Source organism: Poecilia formosa, unplaced genomic scaffold (genome assembly GCF_000485575.1).
Source record: "Poecilia formosa unplaced genomic scaffold, Poecilia_formosa-5.1.2 Scaffold981, whole genome shotgun sequence".
Lineage (NCBI taxonomy): Eukaryota > Metazoa > Chordata > Actinopteri > Cyprinodontiformes > Poeciliidae > Poecilia > Poecilia formosa.
The window spans coordinates 47752-62949 of record NW_006800920.1 but is presented as its reverse complement, the minus strand read 5'-3'; the positions used below and the strand labels follow the sequence as shown (position 1 = coordinate 62949).

The 15198-nt window shown below is 38.4% G+C and overlaps 3 protein-coding genes across 7 annotated transcripts in view; all 3 read left to right on the top strand.

The window, feature by feature from the left end:
- Positions 1–2584, top strand: part of LOC107832857 (gastrula zinc finger protein XlCGF57.1-like) — a 10800-nt gene extending 8216 nt beyond the window's left edge. Inside the window, exon 4 of one of the 2 annotated variants that reach the window (XM_007544046.2) lies at positions 1074–2584. In XM_007544046.2, coding sequence (XP_007544108.1) covers positions 1074–2131 — 1058 coding nt within the window. In that variant the 3' untranslated portion in view covers positions 2132–2584. Of the gene's footprint in view, positions 1–365 lie in introns of both variants that reach the window. The other variant, XM_016667268.1, reaches the window with a different exon arrangement.
- LOC107832912 (piggyBac transposable element-derived protein 4-like) overlaps positions 1–10117 on the top strand; it is an 11557-nt gene extending 1440 nt beyond the window's left edge. The window contains exons 1-6 of one of the 2 annotated variants that reach the window (XM_016667265.1): positions 3830–3992; positions 4087–4173; positions 5473–5747; positions 7510–7673; positions 7849–7926; positions 8094–10117. In XM_016667265.1, the coding sequence (XP_016522751.1) occupies positions 4110–4173; positions 5473–5747; positions 7510–7673; positions 7849–7926; positions 8094–9780 (2268 nt within the window). In that variant the 5' untranslated portion in view covers positions 3830–3992; positions 4087–4109 and the 3' untranslated portion in view covers positions 9781–10117. Of the gene's footprint in view, positions 1–3829; positions 3993–4086; positions 4174–5472; positions 5748–7509; positions 7674–7848; positions 7927–8093 lie in introns of those variants that run through there. The other variant, XM_016667264.1, reaches the window with a different exon arrangement.
- The window catches only part of LOC103132269 (zinc finger protein 260-like), a 58631-nt gene that overhangs the window by 1620 nt on the left and 41813 nt on the right, over positions 1–15198 (top strand). The window contains exons 1-2 of one of the 3 annotated variants that reach the window (XM_016667267.1): positions 11875–12085; positions 12164–12274. In XM_016667267.1, the coding sequence (XP_016522753.1) occupies positions 12199–12274 (76 nt within the window). In that variant the 5' untranslated portion in view covers positions 11875–12085; positions 12164–12198. Of the gene's footprint in view, positions 1–11874; positions 12086–12163; positions 12275–15198 lie in introns of those variants that run through there. The other 2 variants (XM_007544041.2, XM_016667266.1) reach the window with 2 other exon arrangements.

Below are 15198 nucleotides of genomic sequence, written 5' to 3'. Positions count from 1 at the left end.
AACACACACCAAACCCCCCCCACCAACCCAAGTTTTTGGCACATTGGAAGGAATTACCAAAATGATTTATTTGCTAAATGCCAGAACAGATAGCAAAAAGGTCTATAATACGTTTTGACTGATTTTCACACATTAAATCAAAATCAAATCAAATTTTATTTGTATAGCACATTTCAGCAGCAAGGCATTTCAAAGTGCTTTACATCATAACAAACACAGAGTCATGTAACATTGAATCAATAATCAAAAACGATACACAGAATTTTTTTTAGTCTAATCTAAGAAAAGGCTGTTTAGATGTATCAAGGGATTAAAGTCACTGTTTGACTCCAAACTAAAAGTTTTTGGTTTGTGTTTTGCTCCAGATCTCTGTCACTGCTGCATGTGTAAAGAGGACGGGGTTCTCAATGAGCTCAGCAACCAGGAGGGTAACTCCACTTTAAAACAAGAGGAACCAGAACTTCTACAGATAAAACAGGAGCAAGAAGAACCAGAACATCATCAGTTCAAAGAGGAAGAGAAGCAACTCTGCATCAGGCATGATGAAGAGCAGCTTGTGCTGAAACAGGAGACTGATGACATTTTGGTAATTCCTTCCAATGTGCCAAAAACCCACAATGAAAGAGAACCACAGATGAACCAACTCATCTCTCAAGGCTCTTCTGAAGATGAGAGTCAGGATCAGGAAGAAAGCAAATCTGAGTACTCAGGAAAAAAGAGAGATGAAAAACAGAAACATAATCAAATATGCCAGAAAACCAAACAACCGAAACTTAAAACTGAAAGTTCAAAACAAAAAACATACGAGAAAGTTCACCCAGACCAAAATTTATATTCCTATAAAATTTGTGATGAATCCTTTAATAAGGCAAGTTTATTGACAACACACATGAGAACTGACATGGACAAAAAGTCCTTCACATGTTCAACTTGTGGAAAAAGTTATGGCCACAAGGCTGGATTAATTTATCATATGAAAGTTCACTCAGGTGAGAAACCTTTCTCATGTGTGACCTGTGGAAAAAGTTTCACAATGAAATCTAGTTTAGTTGTTCACATGATGAGTCACTCAGGTGAAAAACCTTTCTCATGTACAAGCTGTGAAAAAAGGTTTACCAGTAAAGTAAATTTAACTGATCACATGAGGATTCACACAGGTCAGAAGCCTTTCTTATGTGGGACTTGTGGAAAAAGTTTCTATCGAAAATCGATTCTAACTTCTCACATGAGAATTCATACAGGTGAGATTCCTTTCAAATGTGCAAGCTGTGGAAAAAGTTTCAGAAACAGAAGTTGTTTATATCGTCACATGATGACGCATACAAATGAGAAGCCTTACTCTTGTGGAACCTGTGGAAAAAGGTTCAGTCAAAAAGGCACTTTAACTCGTCACATGAAGACTCATACAGATGAGAGACCTTTCTCATGTGGGAACTGTGGAAAAAGTTACAAAATCAAAAATGATCTAATTGGCCACATAAAGACACATACTAGTGAGAACTTTTTCTCTTGTGAAACCTGTGGAAAAAGGTTCAGTCTGAAAAACCATTTAACTTCTCACATGTGGACTCATACAAGTGAGAAGCCTTACTCTTGTGGAAACTGTGGAAAAGGTTTCCATGAGAAATGGTTTTTAAATTATCATATGAGAACTCATACAGGTGAAAAGCCTTTTTCCTGTGGGACTTGTGGAAAAAGTTTCCATCACAAAAAAAATTTAACTTCTCACATGAGAACTCATAGAGATGAGAAGGCATTTTCTTGTGGGTTTTGTGGAAAAAGTTGTGGTTATCAAAGCAATTTATCTAGTCACCTGAGAATTCATTCAGATGAGAAGCCTTTCTCATGTGAGACTTGTGGCAAAAGTTTCCGTTATAAAAACAGTTTAACTCGTCACCTGAGGACTCATACTGGTGAGAAACCGTTTTTATGTGGGACCTGTGGAAAAGGCTTCAGTTATCAGAGCAATTTAACTACACACATTAGAATTCATACAGATGAGAAGCCTTTCTCATGTAAGACTTGTGGAAAGGGTTTCCGTCTGAATAGACAGTTAACTGGTCACTTGAGAATCCATGTGGGTGAAACGGCAAAATCTGACCCTCAGGCACCAAGACACTCAGTAACTTAGTGTTTGGAAGCAGAGTAATTACAGCTGGGTAACATTTCTGTAATGTATCAGCTTGGAGAAGAAAAGAGTTTAAAACAGGACGTTTATTTAAAACACTAAACTTTCACTTTATTCTGTCAGTTTTATCTTTCCATTTAAAATGATTTTAAAGTGAGATATTAAGAGCTTACAAAGTTATGCATGTATTTTAATGTTTTTTCTGATCTAATGAAATATTAATAGTCTGTCTCTTGAAGTAATAATGGGTTTGAATGTTTTCAGATTTAGACTTGTAAAGCTGTTATTGTATGTCTATTCCTTGTACTTCTACTTTGTTTTATTTCATTCATTTAGCTCAGGATGCATGTTAGCTGTTACTATAGGAACTATTGGCGTAGGTATATTTTATGGCTGAAACGATTCCTCGAGTGATTAGAGTACCCGATTATTAAAATTCATCAAGGAAAATTGATCTGACTCGAAGTTTCATTATTGATATTATATTATGTAATGCACAGTGTTTCGGCCGGGTCGTTACTTGCGTTGCGCATTGCTCTCACTTCCGCCTGAGTTGTTGACCAAAGCTAAGTGTTAGCAGCATAACGTCCAGTTTTCAAGTTCGGCCTGGGAGAATTTTATTGATTTATGATATTGTCTGGGTTTTTGTAGTTTTTTTGGGGGAACCAATAAGCATCCTCACAATGACGGGAACGATGCCTGGAGTACAGTAGTCTTATCCTCCCGGAGCTGCTGGCTCAGAGTGAACGGCAGGGAGGAGCATGGCAGGTTTATTCATACAGACTGAACGATGTGGGCGGATGTGCGTAGCTATACTCACATCCGCATATAGTGGATGCGAGTATAGCTGATATGATGTGCATATAGATGATATGAAATAAATTTCATATCATCCCAGTCTCATTACACTTTTGGATAATTTCTCTTTTATCCTTGGCTTTAGCCTGTGAACCAGGACGTGTCATAAGTAATTGGAGTTCTCCCAGTGTTCCCAGTATAATAAATAAATGTCTTTTATTCTTTCACTTTTTGTTTTTGTAAAATATCTGAATCTGAAGTTTTACTGTATTAATACAGCTTATGTAATGAAATAAAAATAATTTACTCTGTTAGAATTATTTTCACTCTTTACTGTCGTAGCAGAGTTGACATACTGTAATACATGTCTTTTTCTCTGGAAAAATGTAAGAAAAATATGTAGTTTAATGTTTGAGAATGACTGATTTTATAAATCAAGTCATTTCTCAATGTATAAAAAATAAATACAATTACTTGTCTTGAAATGTTAAATCTACATTAAATTATGGAATTATGTAAATACATTTTTTTAATAAAACTGTAAGTGTGTCTGTTCATCAATGTCAATATAAAAAGTATCAGAATAATTTCTATCAAATAAAAACATTGTGTTCTTTATTCAGAAATGCCCCAAAAATTAAATAATCACATCAAAAGTTAGAAACTCTGTCTTTAGTCATTTCTTTGTTTATCAAATATATTACTTCGTGTGAGAAAATGTGTCAATGGCAGGTATTAATTTAAAATACTTTGTAGAACGGCACTTTCTGAAGTTCGGTCCATTTGCCTGTATTAGCTTACTGGCACATATTCCACATTCAATACCGCGGACGCTGTTACGTATCGCAGCAACGGGCCGACCCGCTCCATGAGGCGTCTACATACCGGAAGCAAACCGATGAACCTGTTCCGGAATCAGTCACGTGGTACGGGGCGCTCGCGCGCCTTCAAACGTCACATCCTGCTCCATGAACAAAAGCTTCAATACACGCTTCCTAAAATTCCTCCTGGTTTACTCAACGAAGGCCCCGAAGCCTCGGTACAGGAAGCACATCGCTAGTTTTAGGTAAATATGTGAATATTTGCTTTAAAAATGTCTTCAGTTCTGCCTCAGACAGAGTTTATCAACGAGCTGCTAACTCCTGCTGAAATATTCACAGAGTTGGAAGAAATCAGCCTCAAGATGGAGGATCATCGCACACTGCTGGATTTTAGCCGGATACCGAAGATCATCTTACACCGGATAGGTACGAAACACCTTCACGTTTTACTGATGATATGAGGCACGAAAGCGGAGGAAAGCTGGAGGAAAAACACGATCAATCAATCAAATTTTATTTTTATAGCACATTTCAGCAGCAAGGCATTTCAAGGTGCTTTACATAATTAAAATAAAAACGGCATGTGACATTGAATAAACAGTGAGAAAGAGAAAGACATTTTGAAAATGATAAAAAAAAGACAAAAACATTAAAACCTGCACCCCTTTTAAAGTCCCAGTTAAACGTCGTTTAACTGGGACTCCAACCTCTAGGTTTTCAGTTGAAACGACGTCAACTGGGACTCTAAAGCCTGTAGAACTTTAGTTAAACGTCGTTTAACTGGGACGTTTTCTGGGGGGCTTTACATAGACAGTGTGAAAGAGAAATAAAAAGAAGTTAATAACTAGATGAAAAGTAAAGATAAAAACATTAAAAACATCAAAGACATAAAAACTAAAGATAAAAACATTAAAAACATTGAAGACATCAAAACCCGCACTCTAACCCTAATTTAGCCATAAGCAACTCTAAACAGGTGGGTTTTTAGTCAAGATTTAAAGGCGTTCAGTGTTTCAGCTGTTTTACAGTTTTCTGGAAGTTTGTTCCAAATCTGTGGTGCATAGAAACTGAATGCTGCTTCTCCTCGTTTGGTTCTGGTTCTGGGGATGCAGAGTAGAACCAGAAGATCTGAGGGGTCTAGACGGTTGGTACAGCAATAACAGATCTTTAATGTGTTGTGGTGCTAAACCGTTCAGTGATTTATAAACTAACAGTATTTTAAAGTCTATCCTCTGAGCTACAGGGAGCCAGTGTAGGGACTTTAAAACTGGTGTTATGTGCTTCATCTTTCTGGTTTTAGTCAGAACGCGAGTGGATTCAGTGGATTCAGCCACGTTGTTGTGACTGTTTATCGCATAGTTTTGGTACATTATGTGTTAAATACATTTTAGAATATTTTAAGAAATAAAATATTTCTTAGATTATTCTTAGATTAAACTAAGAAAAGGCTGTTTAGATGAATCGAGGGATTAAAGTGAAGTATTCATAGTTTGACTCAAAATGAAAGATAAATTGGACCTGAACTCAGAATTACCGAAACAATTTATTTGCTAAATACCAGAACACATAGCAAAAAGGTCTGTGATATGTTTGGACTGATTTTCACACATTAAATCAAAATCAAATCAAATTTTATTTGTATAGCACATTTCAGCAGCAAGGCATTTCAAAGTGATTCATAGTTTGAGTCAAAATGAAAAGCTTTTGTTTTGTGTTTTGCTCCAGATCTCTGTCAATGCTGCATGTGTAAAGAGGACGGGGTTCTCAATGAGCTCAGCAACAAGGAGGGGAACTCCACTTTAAAACAAGAGGAACCAGAACCTCTACAGATAAAACAGGAACCAGAACCTCTACAGATAAAACAGGAACCAGAACCTCTACAGATAAAACGGGAGCAAGAAGAACCAGAACATCAACAGTTCAAAGAGGAAGAGAAGCAACTCTGCATCAGTCAGGATGAGGAGCATCTTGTGCTGAAACAGGAGACTGATGACATTTTGGTAATTCCTTTTAATGTGCCAAAAAAAAAAAACCCACAATGAAACAGAACCACAGATGAACCAACTCATCTCTCATGATTCTTTTGAAGATGAGAGTCAGGATCAGGAAGGAAGCAAATCTGACTCAGGAAAAAAGATGAAAAACAGAAACATAATCAACTATGCCAGAAAACCAAACAGCAGAAACTTAAAACAGAGTTCAAAACAAAAAAAAAACATACAAGAAAGTTCACCCAGACCAAAATTTATATTCCTATAAAATTTGTGATGAATCCTTTAAGAAGGCAAATTTATTGACAACACACATGAGAACTGACATGGACAAAAAGTCCTTCACATGTTCAACTTGTGGAAGAAATTATGGCCACAAGGCTGGATTAATTTATCATATGAAAGTTCACTCAGGTGAGAAACCTTTCTCATGTGTGACCTGTGGAAAAATTTACAAAATCAAAAATGATTTAATTGGCCACATAAAGACACATACTAGTGAGAACTTTTTCTCTTGTGAAACCTGTGGAAAAAGGTTTCCATGAGAAATGGTTTTTAAATGATCACATGAGAACTCAGAGATGAGAAGGCATCTTCTTGTGGGTTTTGTGGAAAACGTTATCAAAGCAATTTATCTAGTCAGAAAAGAGTTTAAAACAGGACGTTTATCTAAAACACTAAACTTTCACTTTATTCTGTCAGTTTTATCTTTCCATTTAAAATGATTTTCAAAGTGAGATATTAAGAGCTCATGACGTTGTGCATCCATTCTCTTAAGCCCGACGATCCCTCATGAGGGATCAGTTTTCAGGTCTTTTCGGCTTTCTCCGTAAACAACTGCTCCACGTTACTTTTTTTTTTCGTCCGCTAGGGAAGGCTTTCCTCATTTGAAAACTCTCGCATACAAGTTTTGTCCAACATGTTATGCTTTTACAGCTATTTCAAAACAGCTGACGAGACTGAAAGGTCCTCAGAGATTTCGTAGTTTTCCTAAAACTCTCTTCGAAAACAACCCTTTTAGTTGAGCAGAGCCCCATTGACAAGAATCACATGACAGGAAAGGGACTGACCTTTGTAGATATCATATAATCGGCTACGTAAATTTACCACCGGGTCTGAATTTGTCCTTCTCTCGTGCGCTCTACACGTGGTCTCTTGTTTCATGAATATGGACTGCAAATGCTGGAGTTATGTCACTTTTCAGCGTTTCGACAGGTCATTGTTGACTTGTATATGGAAAATCTATCATTTCTGATGGCACAGCAGAAGAAACTGGGCGATTTTGAGGCTTTACTATGCGCACACAGAGCTTTTCTGATAGAAGCACACGAAACTACACGGCAGTACCGGACGGCTGCGTTTTTGTTTTGGGCTCACTCAAGTTTGGCAAGTTATTTCATTTTTCAGTACATTTAGATATCATGTGTCATCTCTTAGTTATTTTTGTCTTGTATTTCGTGGTATCAGCTGTTGAGTTACAACCGTAAAATAAGGCAAATAAAAAGAAAACCGCCGTTTCTCTTCAAAAGCTGTTACGCTCTGTCTCCGCTGAGAGCTGGAGGGCGTGGGGGGAGCCATTAGTACATGAATGGTTGTTAATGGGCGTGCATCGATGAGCGTGCATCATTACTAAACGAATGCAGGTGTATAAGGTCCATGTATAAAACCAGCACACCTGAAAGTAATCACTCCGTTTCACGGATACATGCTTTAGAGTATAGCTGCAGCAGAACGATACGAGCGGAGCCAACTCTTTTCATTTCTTGCAAAGATTACCTCTTCTGCAATGGCACAGCAAAAGAAAATGTCAGATGTGGAGGCACTGGAAGAGATATTCAAGAGCGACAGTGAGCTGAAGGACTCTTCCGACAGCTGCTGGGATTCAGAAGAGGAGGAAGATCTGGACAAGGCAGAGAGGATTGATCTCAGTGATGTGTAAGTTTTTCACCCGCAACTTCACACGAAATATTCCATGTTCTGGTTTCCTTTCAGTATTTATTTATGTTTTACTGAAAATATGTTTTTTTTTACTGAGGATTTCATATTTATTTGTTCATTACTTGGTCATAAAATACTCATAATTTTTCAAAAACTTTATTTTTATTCACAGACAAGTGGAAGCAGAACCATCCAGCTCCCACAGAACACAACCTCCCACCACCCCTGACGAGACTTCATCTTCTTTGAGGTGAAATGTCCATTCTGCAATAAAATTTTATTACAAAATAAGCAATGTGTTGTCACACTGTAACAATGGTGTCTCTATTTCATAAAACTGTGTGATGCAGCGTCATTTTCAGAATATTGTTTTTATAAAGCCAAATGTAGTCTTTATATTTCATTCTGTTTCCACAGTGACGATGGTGCAGCTGTAGATGAAGAATATGTACCACTTGTTCATCAGCCATCTGCATGGCGTGGAAGAGCTCCAGCTACAAAAAGAAAAACAACCATGCTCAAAGCTGCAAGAAAACGTCAAAAAGCAAGCACCTCGGAGCAACATCATCAAGGCCAGGATGTTTGGCACACTGCAGAGGAACCTGATATGGAGCCCGAATGTCCAAGATTTTCTCCAAGCAAAACTCCAGGACCCCAGATTGACGCAACACGAACCTGGTCACCCCTGAACTTGTTCAAGCTTTTTTTTAGTGCCACCACCATTCAACAGATCATCAACAATACAAACAAAAATGCAGAACGTTTAGTTTCAGCTGGGAAAAACTTTAAGTGGTCACCCCTGACAGAGAAGGACTTCTACACTTTTTTAGCCATCATTATTTTCTCCGGATTGGTAAACGTCCCTTCCAAACCAGACTTGTGGAGAACTAAGTGGCCATATAATTTTCCTTTTCCACGAAGCAGTATGGCCCGGGACAGATTTGAAGCCATCTCTTGGTCCCTTCACCTGTCTGACATAAAAGAGGATGAAGACAATGAGAAGAAAAGGGGAACACCTGGTTATGATCGGCTATTGAAAGTTAGACCACTGTACGATCAGATCAGAGTTGCTTGCAAGTCTGCGTTTCAACCCAGCAAAGAAATATGCATCGATGAAAGGATGGTGGCAAGCAAAGCTCAAATTACTTTCAAAGAATTCATGAAGGATAAGCCAACTAGGTTTGGATACAAGTTATATGCTTTGGCAGATTCCAGGACAGGTTATACTTGGAATTTTTTTATCTACCAGGGAAAGTCTGCCATTGTTCGGGAAGAAGACCTCAGCACCAAATCTGTTATGGACCTGTTGGATTTTCCACTTTTAGGAAAGGGGTATCATTTATATGTGGACAATTTTTATACTAGTCCGTACCTATTTCAAAAACTGGTTTCCAACCACACTGCTGCATGTGGCACCATCCGCCAAAATCGTGTTGGATTTCCAAAAACAACTGAGAACAACCTTCCAAAAAATGCACTGAGGGGAGAGATGAGATGGATGCGAAAAGACGGACTCCTATTTGTAAAGTGGAAGGACACCAAAGAGTTAACGATCTGCAGCACCTTTCACAGAGCCTTCAGTGGTCAGACGGTACAGAGGAGAGTGAAAGAGGCAGGGCAGTGGGTATTGAAAGATATTGCTGTGCCAGACTCTGTGAAGGATTACAATCAATTTATGGGAGGAGTTGATTTGTCCAATGCTCTCCTTCAGGACTATTCAGTGAGAAACAAGACTATGAAGTGGTATAAGACTTTTTTTTACCACTTCATTGACATTTCTGTTGTTAATAGTTTCATTCTTTTCAAAATGCTGGCAATCAAAAGAGGGGAAATCCCGATTTCCCAGCGACATTTCAGGGAGAAACTTATGGAGGAGCTGATACAGGCGCCCAAAGCAGCTGCAGCTTCTGCTCAACCCAGGGCATTCCCAGAATGCTCGATTCCCAGATTCTTTGGAGGAACAGCGGACAAGCGGAGGACTTGTGTGTGGTGCAGGAAAAATGGCAGTGTCAAGAAAACGCCACTATACTGTCCAAAATGTGAAGTGGCCCTCTGTCTTCTGCCAGGCAGAAATTGTTTTGAGGACTACCACAAGAACTTGTAGCTTGTGCTTTTTGTGTTGAACTTTGTGGGGTTTTTTTGTTTTTGGTGGTGGTTCAGAGCGAACGGCAGAGACGAGCACGGCGTTTATACAGACTGAACGCTGCGGGCGTCTGTGATTTAGTTGCGTAGCTTTACGGACGAACCAAAAAATAAATTTCATATTATCCTAGTCGCCACTACTGGGTGGCGTTGCATACATGGTAGATGTTTCTGTGTGTGATGAACGAAGGTATTAAATCTGGTGGTTGGGCTGAACACAAAGCTATAAATGTCTGGGCAAGGTGAGAGTTTATCTATTAAACTGACTGAAGATGACTGCATAAACCAAAAGCTGGAGTGTGGGCATTTTTTATAAGTGTATTTGTGATCTTACATCCTTATTATTAAATTTAATATAATTTCAGTTCTTTGTATGACGTTTATTCAGGTTAACTTAGAAAGTGAGCTATTGTTACAATTTCTAAACTACAAAACAGTAGTTGTTAGGGAAGCTCAAATGTGAAAAATTTGATGTTATGCGATATTAATACTGGTGTTATGTTAGATTTACCAATGTTATCCGATTACTCGGTTAATTGTCAAGTAATCAATAGATTACTTGATTGCTAAAATATCTGTTTGCAACAGCCCTAGTATATTTAGATTAAATTTTTCATTCTAAAGTTGAATCTAAATATACCATATTTCCCACACTATAAGGCGTATCTAAAAACCTATTTTCTCAAAAGCCGACGGTGCGCCTTATAATCCGGTGCGCCTTATATATGGACCAATATTGAGCCACAACAGGTCTAGCAACTACGGTGAGCAGCCGCCGACTTCATTTTCGTACGTAGAAGAAGCGCGCGGTGCATGCTGGGATAGTTGTCAGAATGCTGGTTTGTTAATAAAGTCTGACTGACCTGTCTACCTACCAGCCGTGTAGAATCAGGTCGTCTGCAGGTCATTTAGCACCACGTTCTCCACCAACATGCTGTGTGCAAACGGAGAAGGGTGACCATTGTCCGCCCAGGAAGGCTCTCCTCGCCGACCGGAGTCAGACTGTTTTGTTGACATTCCCTTTAGTGCAGCTCCATCTAGTGGATGCATAACGTAACTCCAGCCTCTGCTGTAGCGTCTATTCTATGTGCCTTATAATGTGGTGCACCTTATATATGAAAAAAGTTCTACCAAAAGTTGGTAGAGCTGTTGCCTTGTAGCAAGAAGGTTCTGGGTTTGATTCCCGGCCCTGGTCTTTCTGCTTGGAGTTTGCATGTTCTCCCTGTGCATGGTGGGTTTTACTCCCACAGTCCAACAACATGACTGTCAGGTTAAACCTCTCCAAATTGCACCTGGGTGTGAGTGTGTATATGCATGGTTGTGTGTCTCTGTGTTGCCCTGCGACAGACTGGTGACCTGTCCAGGGTGACCCTGCCTCTTGCCCAGAACATTAGCTGGAGAGGCACCAGCACCCCTCCCGACCCCACTGAGGGACAAGGGTGTAAAGAAAATGGAAGGATGGTTTTAACTATATTTCATTATATTGAAGGCACCGTATTTTCCGCACTATAACGGTACTTTACTTTTTCATTACTTTCTCGAGTTTTTTATTCAGGGAGAAAATGCTATTGATTATATGATGGGAACAATGCAGACGTTTCTACGATTTGCTAGTTATAATGAAACCTGAGATGTTTTCCCTTTTATGTTAAAACATCTGCATTGACTTTAAAGTTATTTTTTATTCATGTGACTTTTGTTTTATCTACAAGACAGATTTTGTTTTAGAAGGTTTTAATTTTTTTAGGATGTTAGAAAATGTATTGGTGATACAGATTCAATTTCACATAGAAATGTGACTAGATAAAACTGTTTCTATATTACTCTAATATGGTAAAGTTTTTTAACCATAATGATGGTCCTTGTCTTTTTTTCAGATCAGTAGAGGCTTGAGACCAATGTAAAAGTTCCTGCTTCTTAAGTATTTACTCTCAATTTCTCCCAAGCAACTATTCTTTTTTCAACATTCTTTATTTAAGAGTATGCAGTATTATGAAGCCGACATATATGCATTAGATAAATTCAAACACACCCAAGAAATTCCTAAAACAAGTAAATGTAACAGGGATGAAACAGTAGCGTTTCAGCGCCATATTTACCCGGAAGCAAACAGAGGAACCTGGTCCGGGTCAGTCACGTGGTACGGCCCTCTCGTGCGGCTTCAAACGTCACATCCTGCTCCAGGAACAAACGCTTCAATACACGTTTCCAAAAAATCCTCCTGGTTTTCTGAAGCCTCGGCACAAAAAGCACATCGCTAGTTTTAGGTAAATATGTGAATATTTGCTGTAAAATGTCTTCTATGATGAGAAAGTTTATCAACGAGTTGCTAACTCCTGCTGAAGAAACATTCACAGAGTTGGAAGAAATCAGCGTCAAGATGGAGGAAAAGATGGAGGATCAGCGCAGACTGCTGGATTTCACCCGGACACCGAAGATCATCTTACACCGGATAGGTACGAAACACCTTCACGTTTTACTACGAAGCTGAAGTTGGTTTCCATTTCTAGCTTCCAGTAGCTAAAGGGCGATCCCACTTAATTTTTCACTGCCTCCCGCATCTTTAATCCAGTGTTTTATATACTATATTACAATAGTCATTTTTATCAAAGTGTCTTGAATAGGAATCAAATAAACACAAACATTTATTTTTTATCATATTTTACATTTCTTATTTCAAATTGTACTTAACATGTCCACTTCAAAAATACACCTGAACAGTGCCACAACACTGCATTATTTGCAGATATTTAATTCGTTTTCAAAAAATCTTTTAAGACCAATTACCGTATTTTTCGGACTATGAGCGCACCATACTATAAACCGTGCTTTCAAATTTTTTTAACCTCCCCCTTCCCGCTCTGGAGACTTACAAACATAAGCTGCACCGGGCTACAGGCCGCTGGTATCGCTGCCGCTCTCGGTTTCCCATAATAAGGACCCAGCAGAGGGCTGCGTCCTAATAACTGCTGGATATATTAAGGACGCAGTTCTCCGTCTCCAAATCCGGTTTTGTTCATGCCGATTTTACGTGCAGCGCTTTATTTCCCTCCTGTACTGCCAGATCGATACTCCTCAACTTAGAAGCTGCATCATATGAGTTTGAAAACATTTCTCCGTCGTGCCTGCTGCTAGCATGTGGTTGTTCTAAATGAAAATTAGCGCGTTCTTCTTTGATTTCCAATTTTGACTTCCAATGATTCACTTCCTGCTAAAGAGCCCCCTAGTGGTTGAAGAAAAATCCACAGAAAAGCCGGATGTTCAAAGTGTAGGAAAAAGGTAGCAGTCCGGAAAATACGGTAGGTGAAATTAGATAATTTCCATGGCACACCTGACAATCACCCATGGCACACTAGTGTGCCACGGCACAGTGGTTGAAAAACACTGCTTTAATCGACTCCAGTTTAAAAACTACTTCAACTTGAGACTTGAAATTTAGGCTGGATTATTCTCCGCTTCAAGCGGAATGAATAAAACCATGTTTGTGATTTGTGAAACCTTTTTCTGATTTGTGAAACTTAAAAAATGAGCGATTTCACCTCTTTTTTTTTAACTTGGTCACACTTGAACTGCTCTAAATTAAAAAAAACTACAACAACTAGACTCTTCAAACGTGGACTAAATTATTCTCCTCTTAGAGCAGAATATCTAGAACCATGTTTGCGATTTGTGAAACCTTTTTCTGATTTGTGAAAACTCAATAAAGGTCTATTATCACCATTTTTTCGGAACTCTGTCATACTAGAACTGCTCTAATTCAAAACCTACAACAGTGGTTCTTAACCTGGGTTCGACCGAACCCCAGGGGTTCGATGAGTCGGTCTCAGGGGTTCGGCGGAGCCTCTGCTGCGGAGGTAAAGACACACTGAGTAAAGTCGTGATGACGCCCCGCTTTGCTTTGAAACTTCAAAATCAGAAAAAGGTTTCACAAAACATGGTTTGGAATATCCAGCATGAAGAGAATAATCCAGTGTATTTTTGAAGAGTCTGAGTTGTAGTTTTTTAATTAGAGCAGATATAAGGTGATCCAGATGCCAAAAAATGGTGAAAATCAACTTTGAGTTTTCACAAATCAGAAAAATGTTTCACAAATCCCAAACATGATTATAAAGATTCTTCTTGAAGAGAATAATCTAGTCCAAGGTTGAAGTATCTAGGTGTTGTAGTTTTTTTAATTAGAGCAGTTCTAGTATGAAAGAGATGCAAAAAATGGTGATTATTGAACTTTATTGAAGTTTCACAAATCAGAAAAAGTTTTCACAAATCACAAACATGGTTTTATTCTTTCAGCTTGAAGCGGAGAATAATCCAGTCCAAGTTTCAAGTCTCTAGGTGTTGTAGTTTTTATACTATAGTTGATTAAAGATGTGGAAGGTAGTGAAAAATTAAGTGGAATCGCCCTTTAGCTATTGGAAGCTAGAAATAGAAACCAACTTCAGCTTCGTCGTTTTACTGATGATATGAAGCGCGAAATGGAGAAAAGCTGGAGGAAAAACACGAGACAGGTTAAAGGAAAATGCGTGAGACGCATTTGGGATGAATGTTTTACAGAATCAAATTAATCGATAAGACAGAAACAGAGCTCTGGTTGGACAACGGGAGGTTCGGGAGGGCAGGTCGATTATAAAAAATACTATTATTATTCCATAAAGTGCATCAGCGCTTGCTGTTGCAGGCAGTTCTATCATTAAATGGTCTTTACCAAACTTTCATTCTATGTGTCTGAAATGAGTTTCTGACTAGATATGTTTAAACAATATAATTATATTTTTGATCAGACAAAATTAGTCTTTGAAGTATATTTAATTACATCCTGACTAGCATAAATCATACATTTAAGATGTTTGGTGGTTTCAGTTCAAGATATCTACAGTGTATTACTATCTGAAGCTCATATTTCATATAATCAAATTAAGACTAGTCAAAGTAAATGTGAGATATTCCACTTTTTGTTCTGTCTATGGGGTTTGCAGAGCTGGGAAACCAGCATATAAACATGTTACAAGTAAATATATATATATGTATATATATATATAGTGTAGTTCATTTGGACACGACACTTAACTTTTTGAAACATTAGAAATTGTTACACCGGATCCACTCTGTTGGTTTTTTGACATTATAGACGATGGATGATGAATAATCGCAAAAAAGCACTCGCATAAATTGCAAACACTCACAACACACGCAAGAAATTTCTAAAACAAGTAAATGTAAAAAAAAGAACCTGGTCCTGAATCAGTCACGTGGTACGGCCCTTAAACGTCACATCCTGCTCCACAAACAAACGCTTCAATACACATTTCCTAAAAATCCTCCTGGTTTATTCGACACTCGCCCCTATATGGAGGTAAATATGTGAGTATTTGCTGTAAAATGT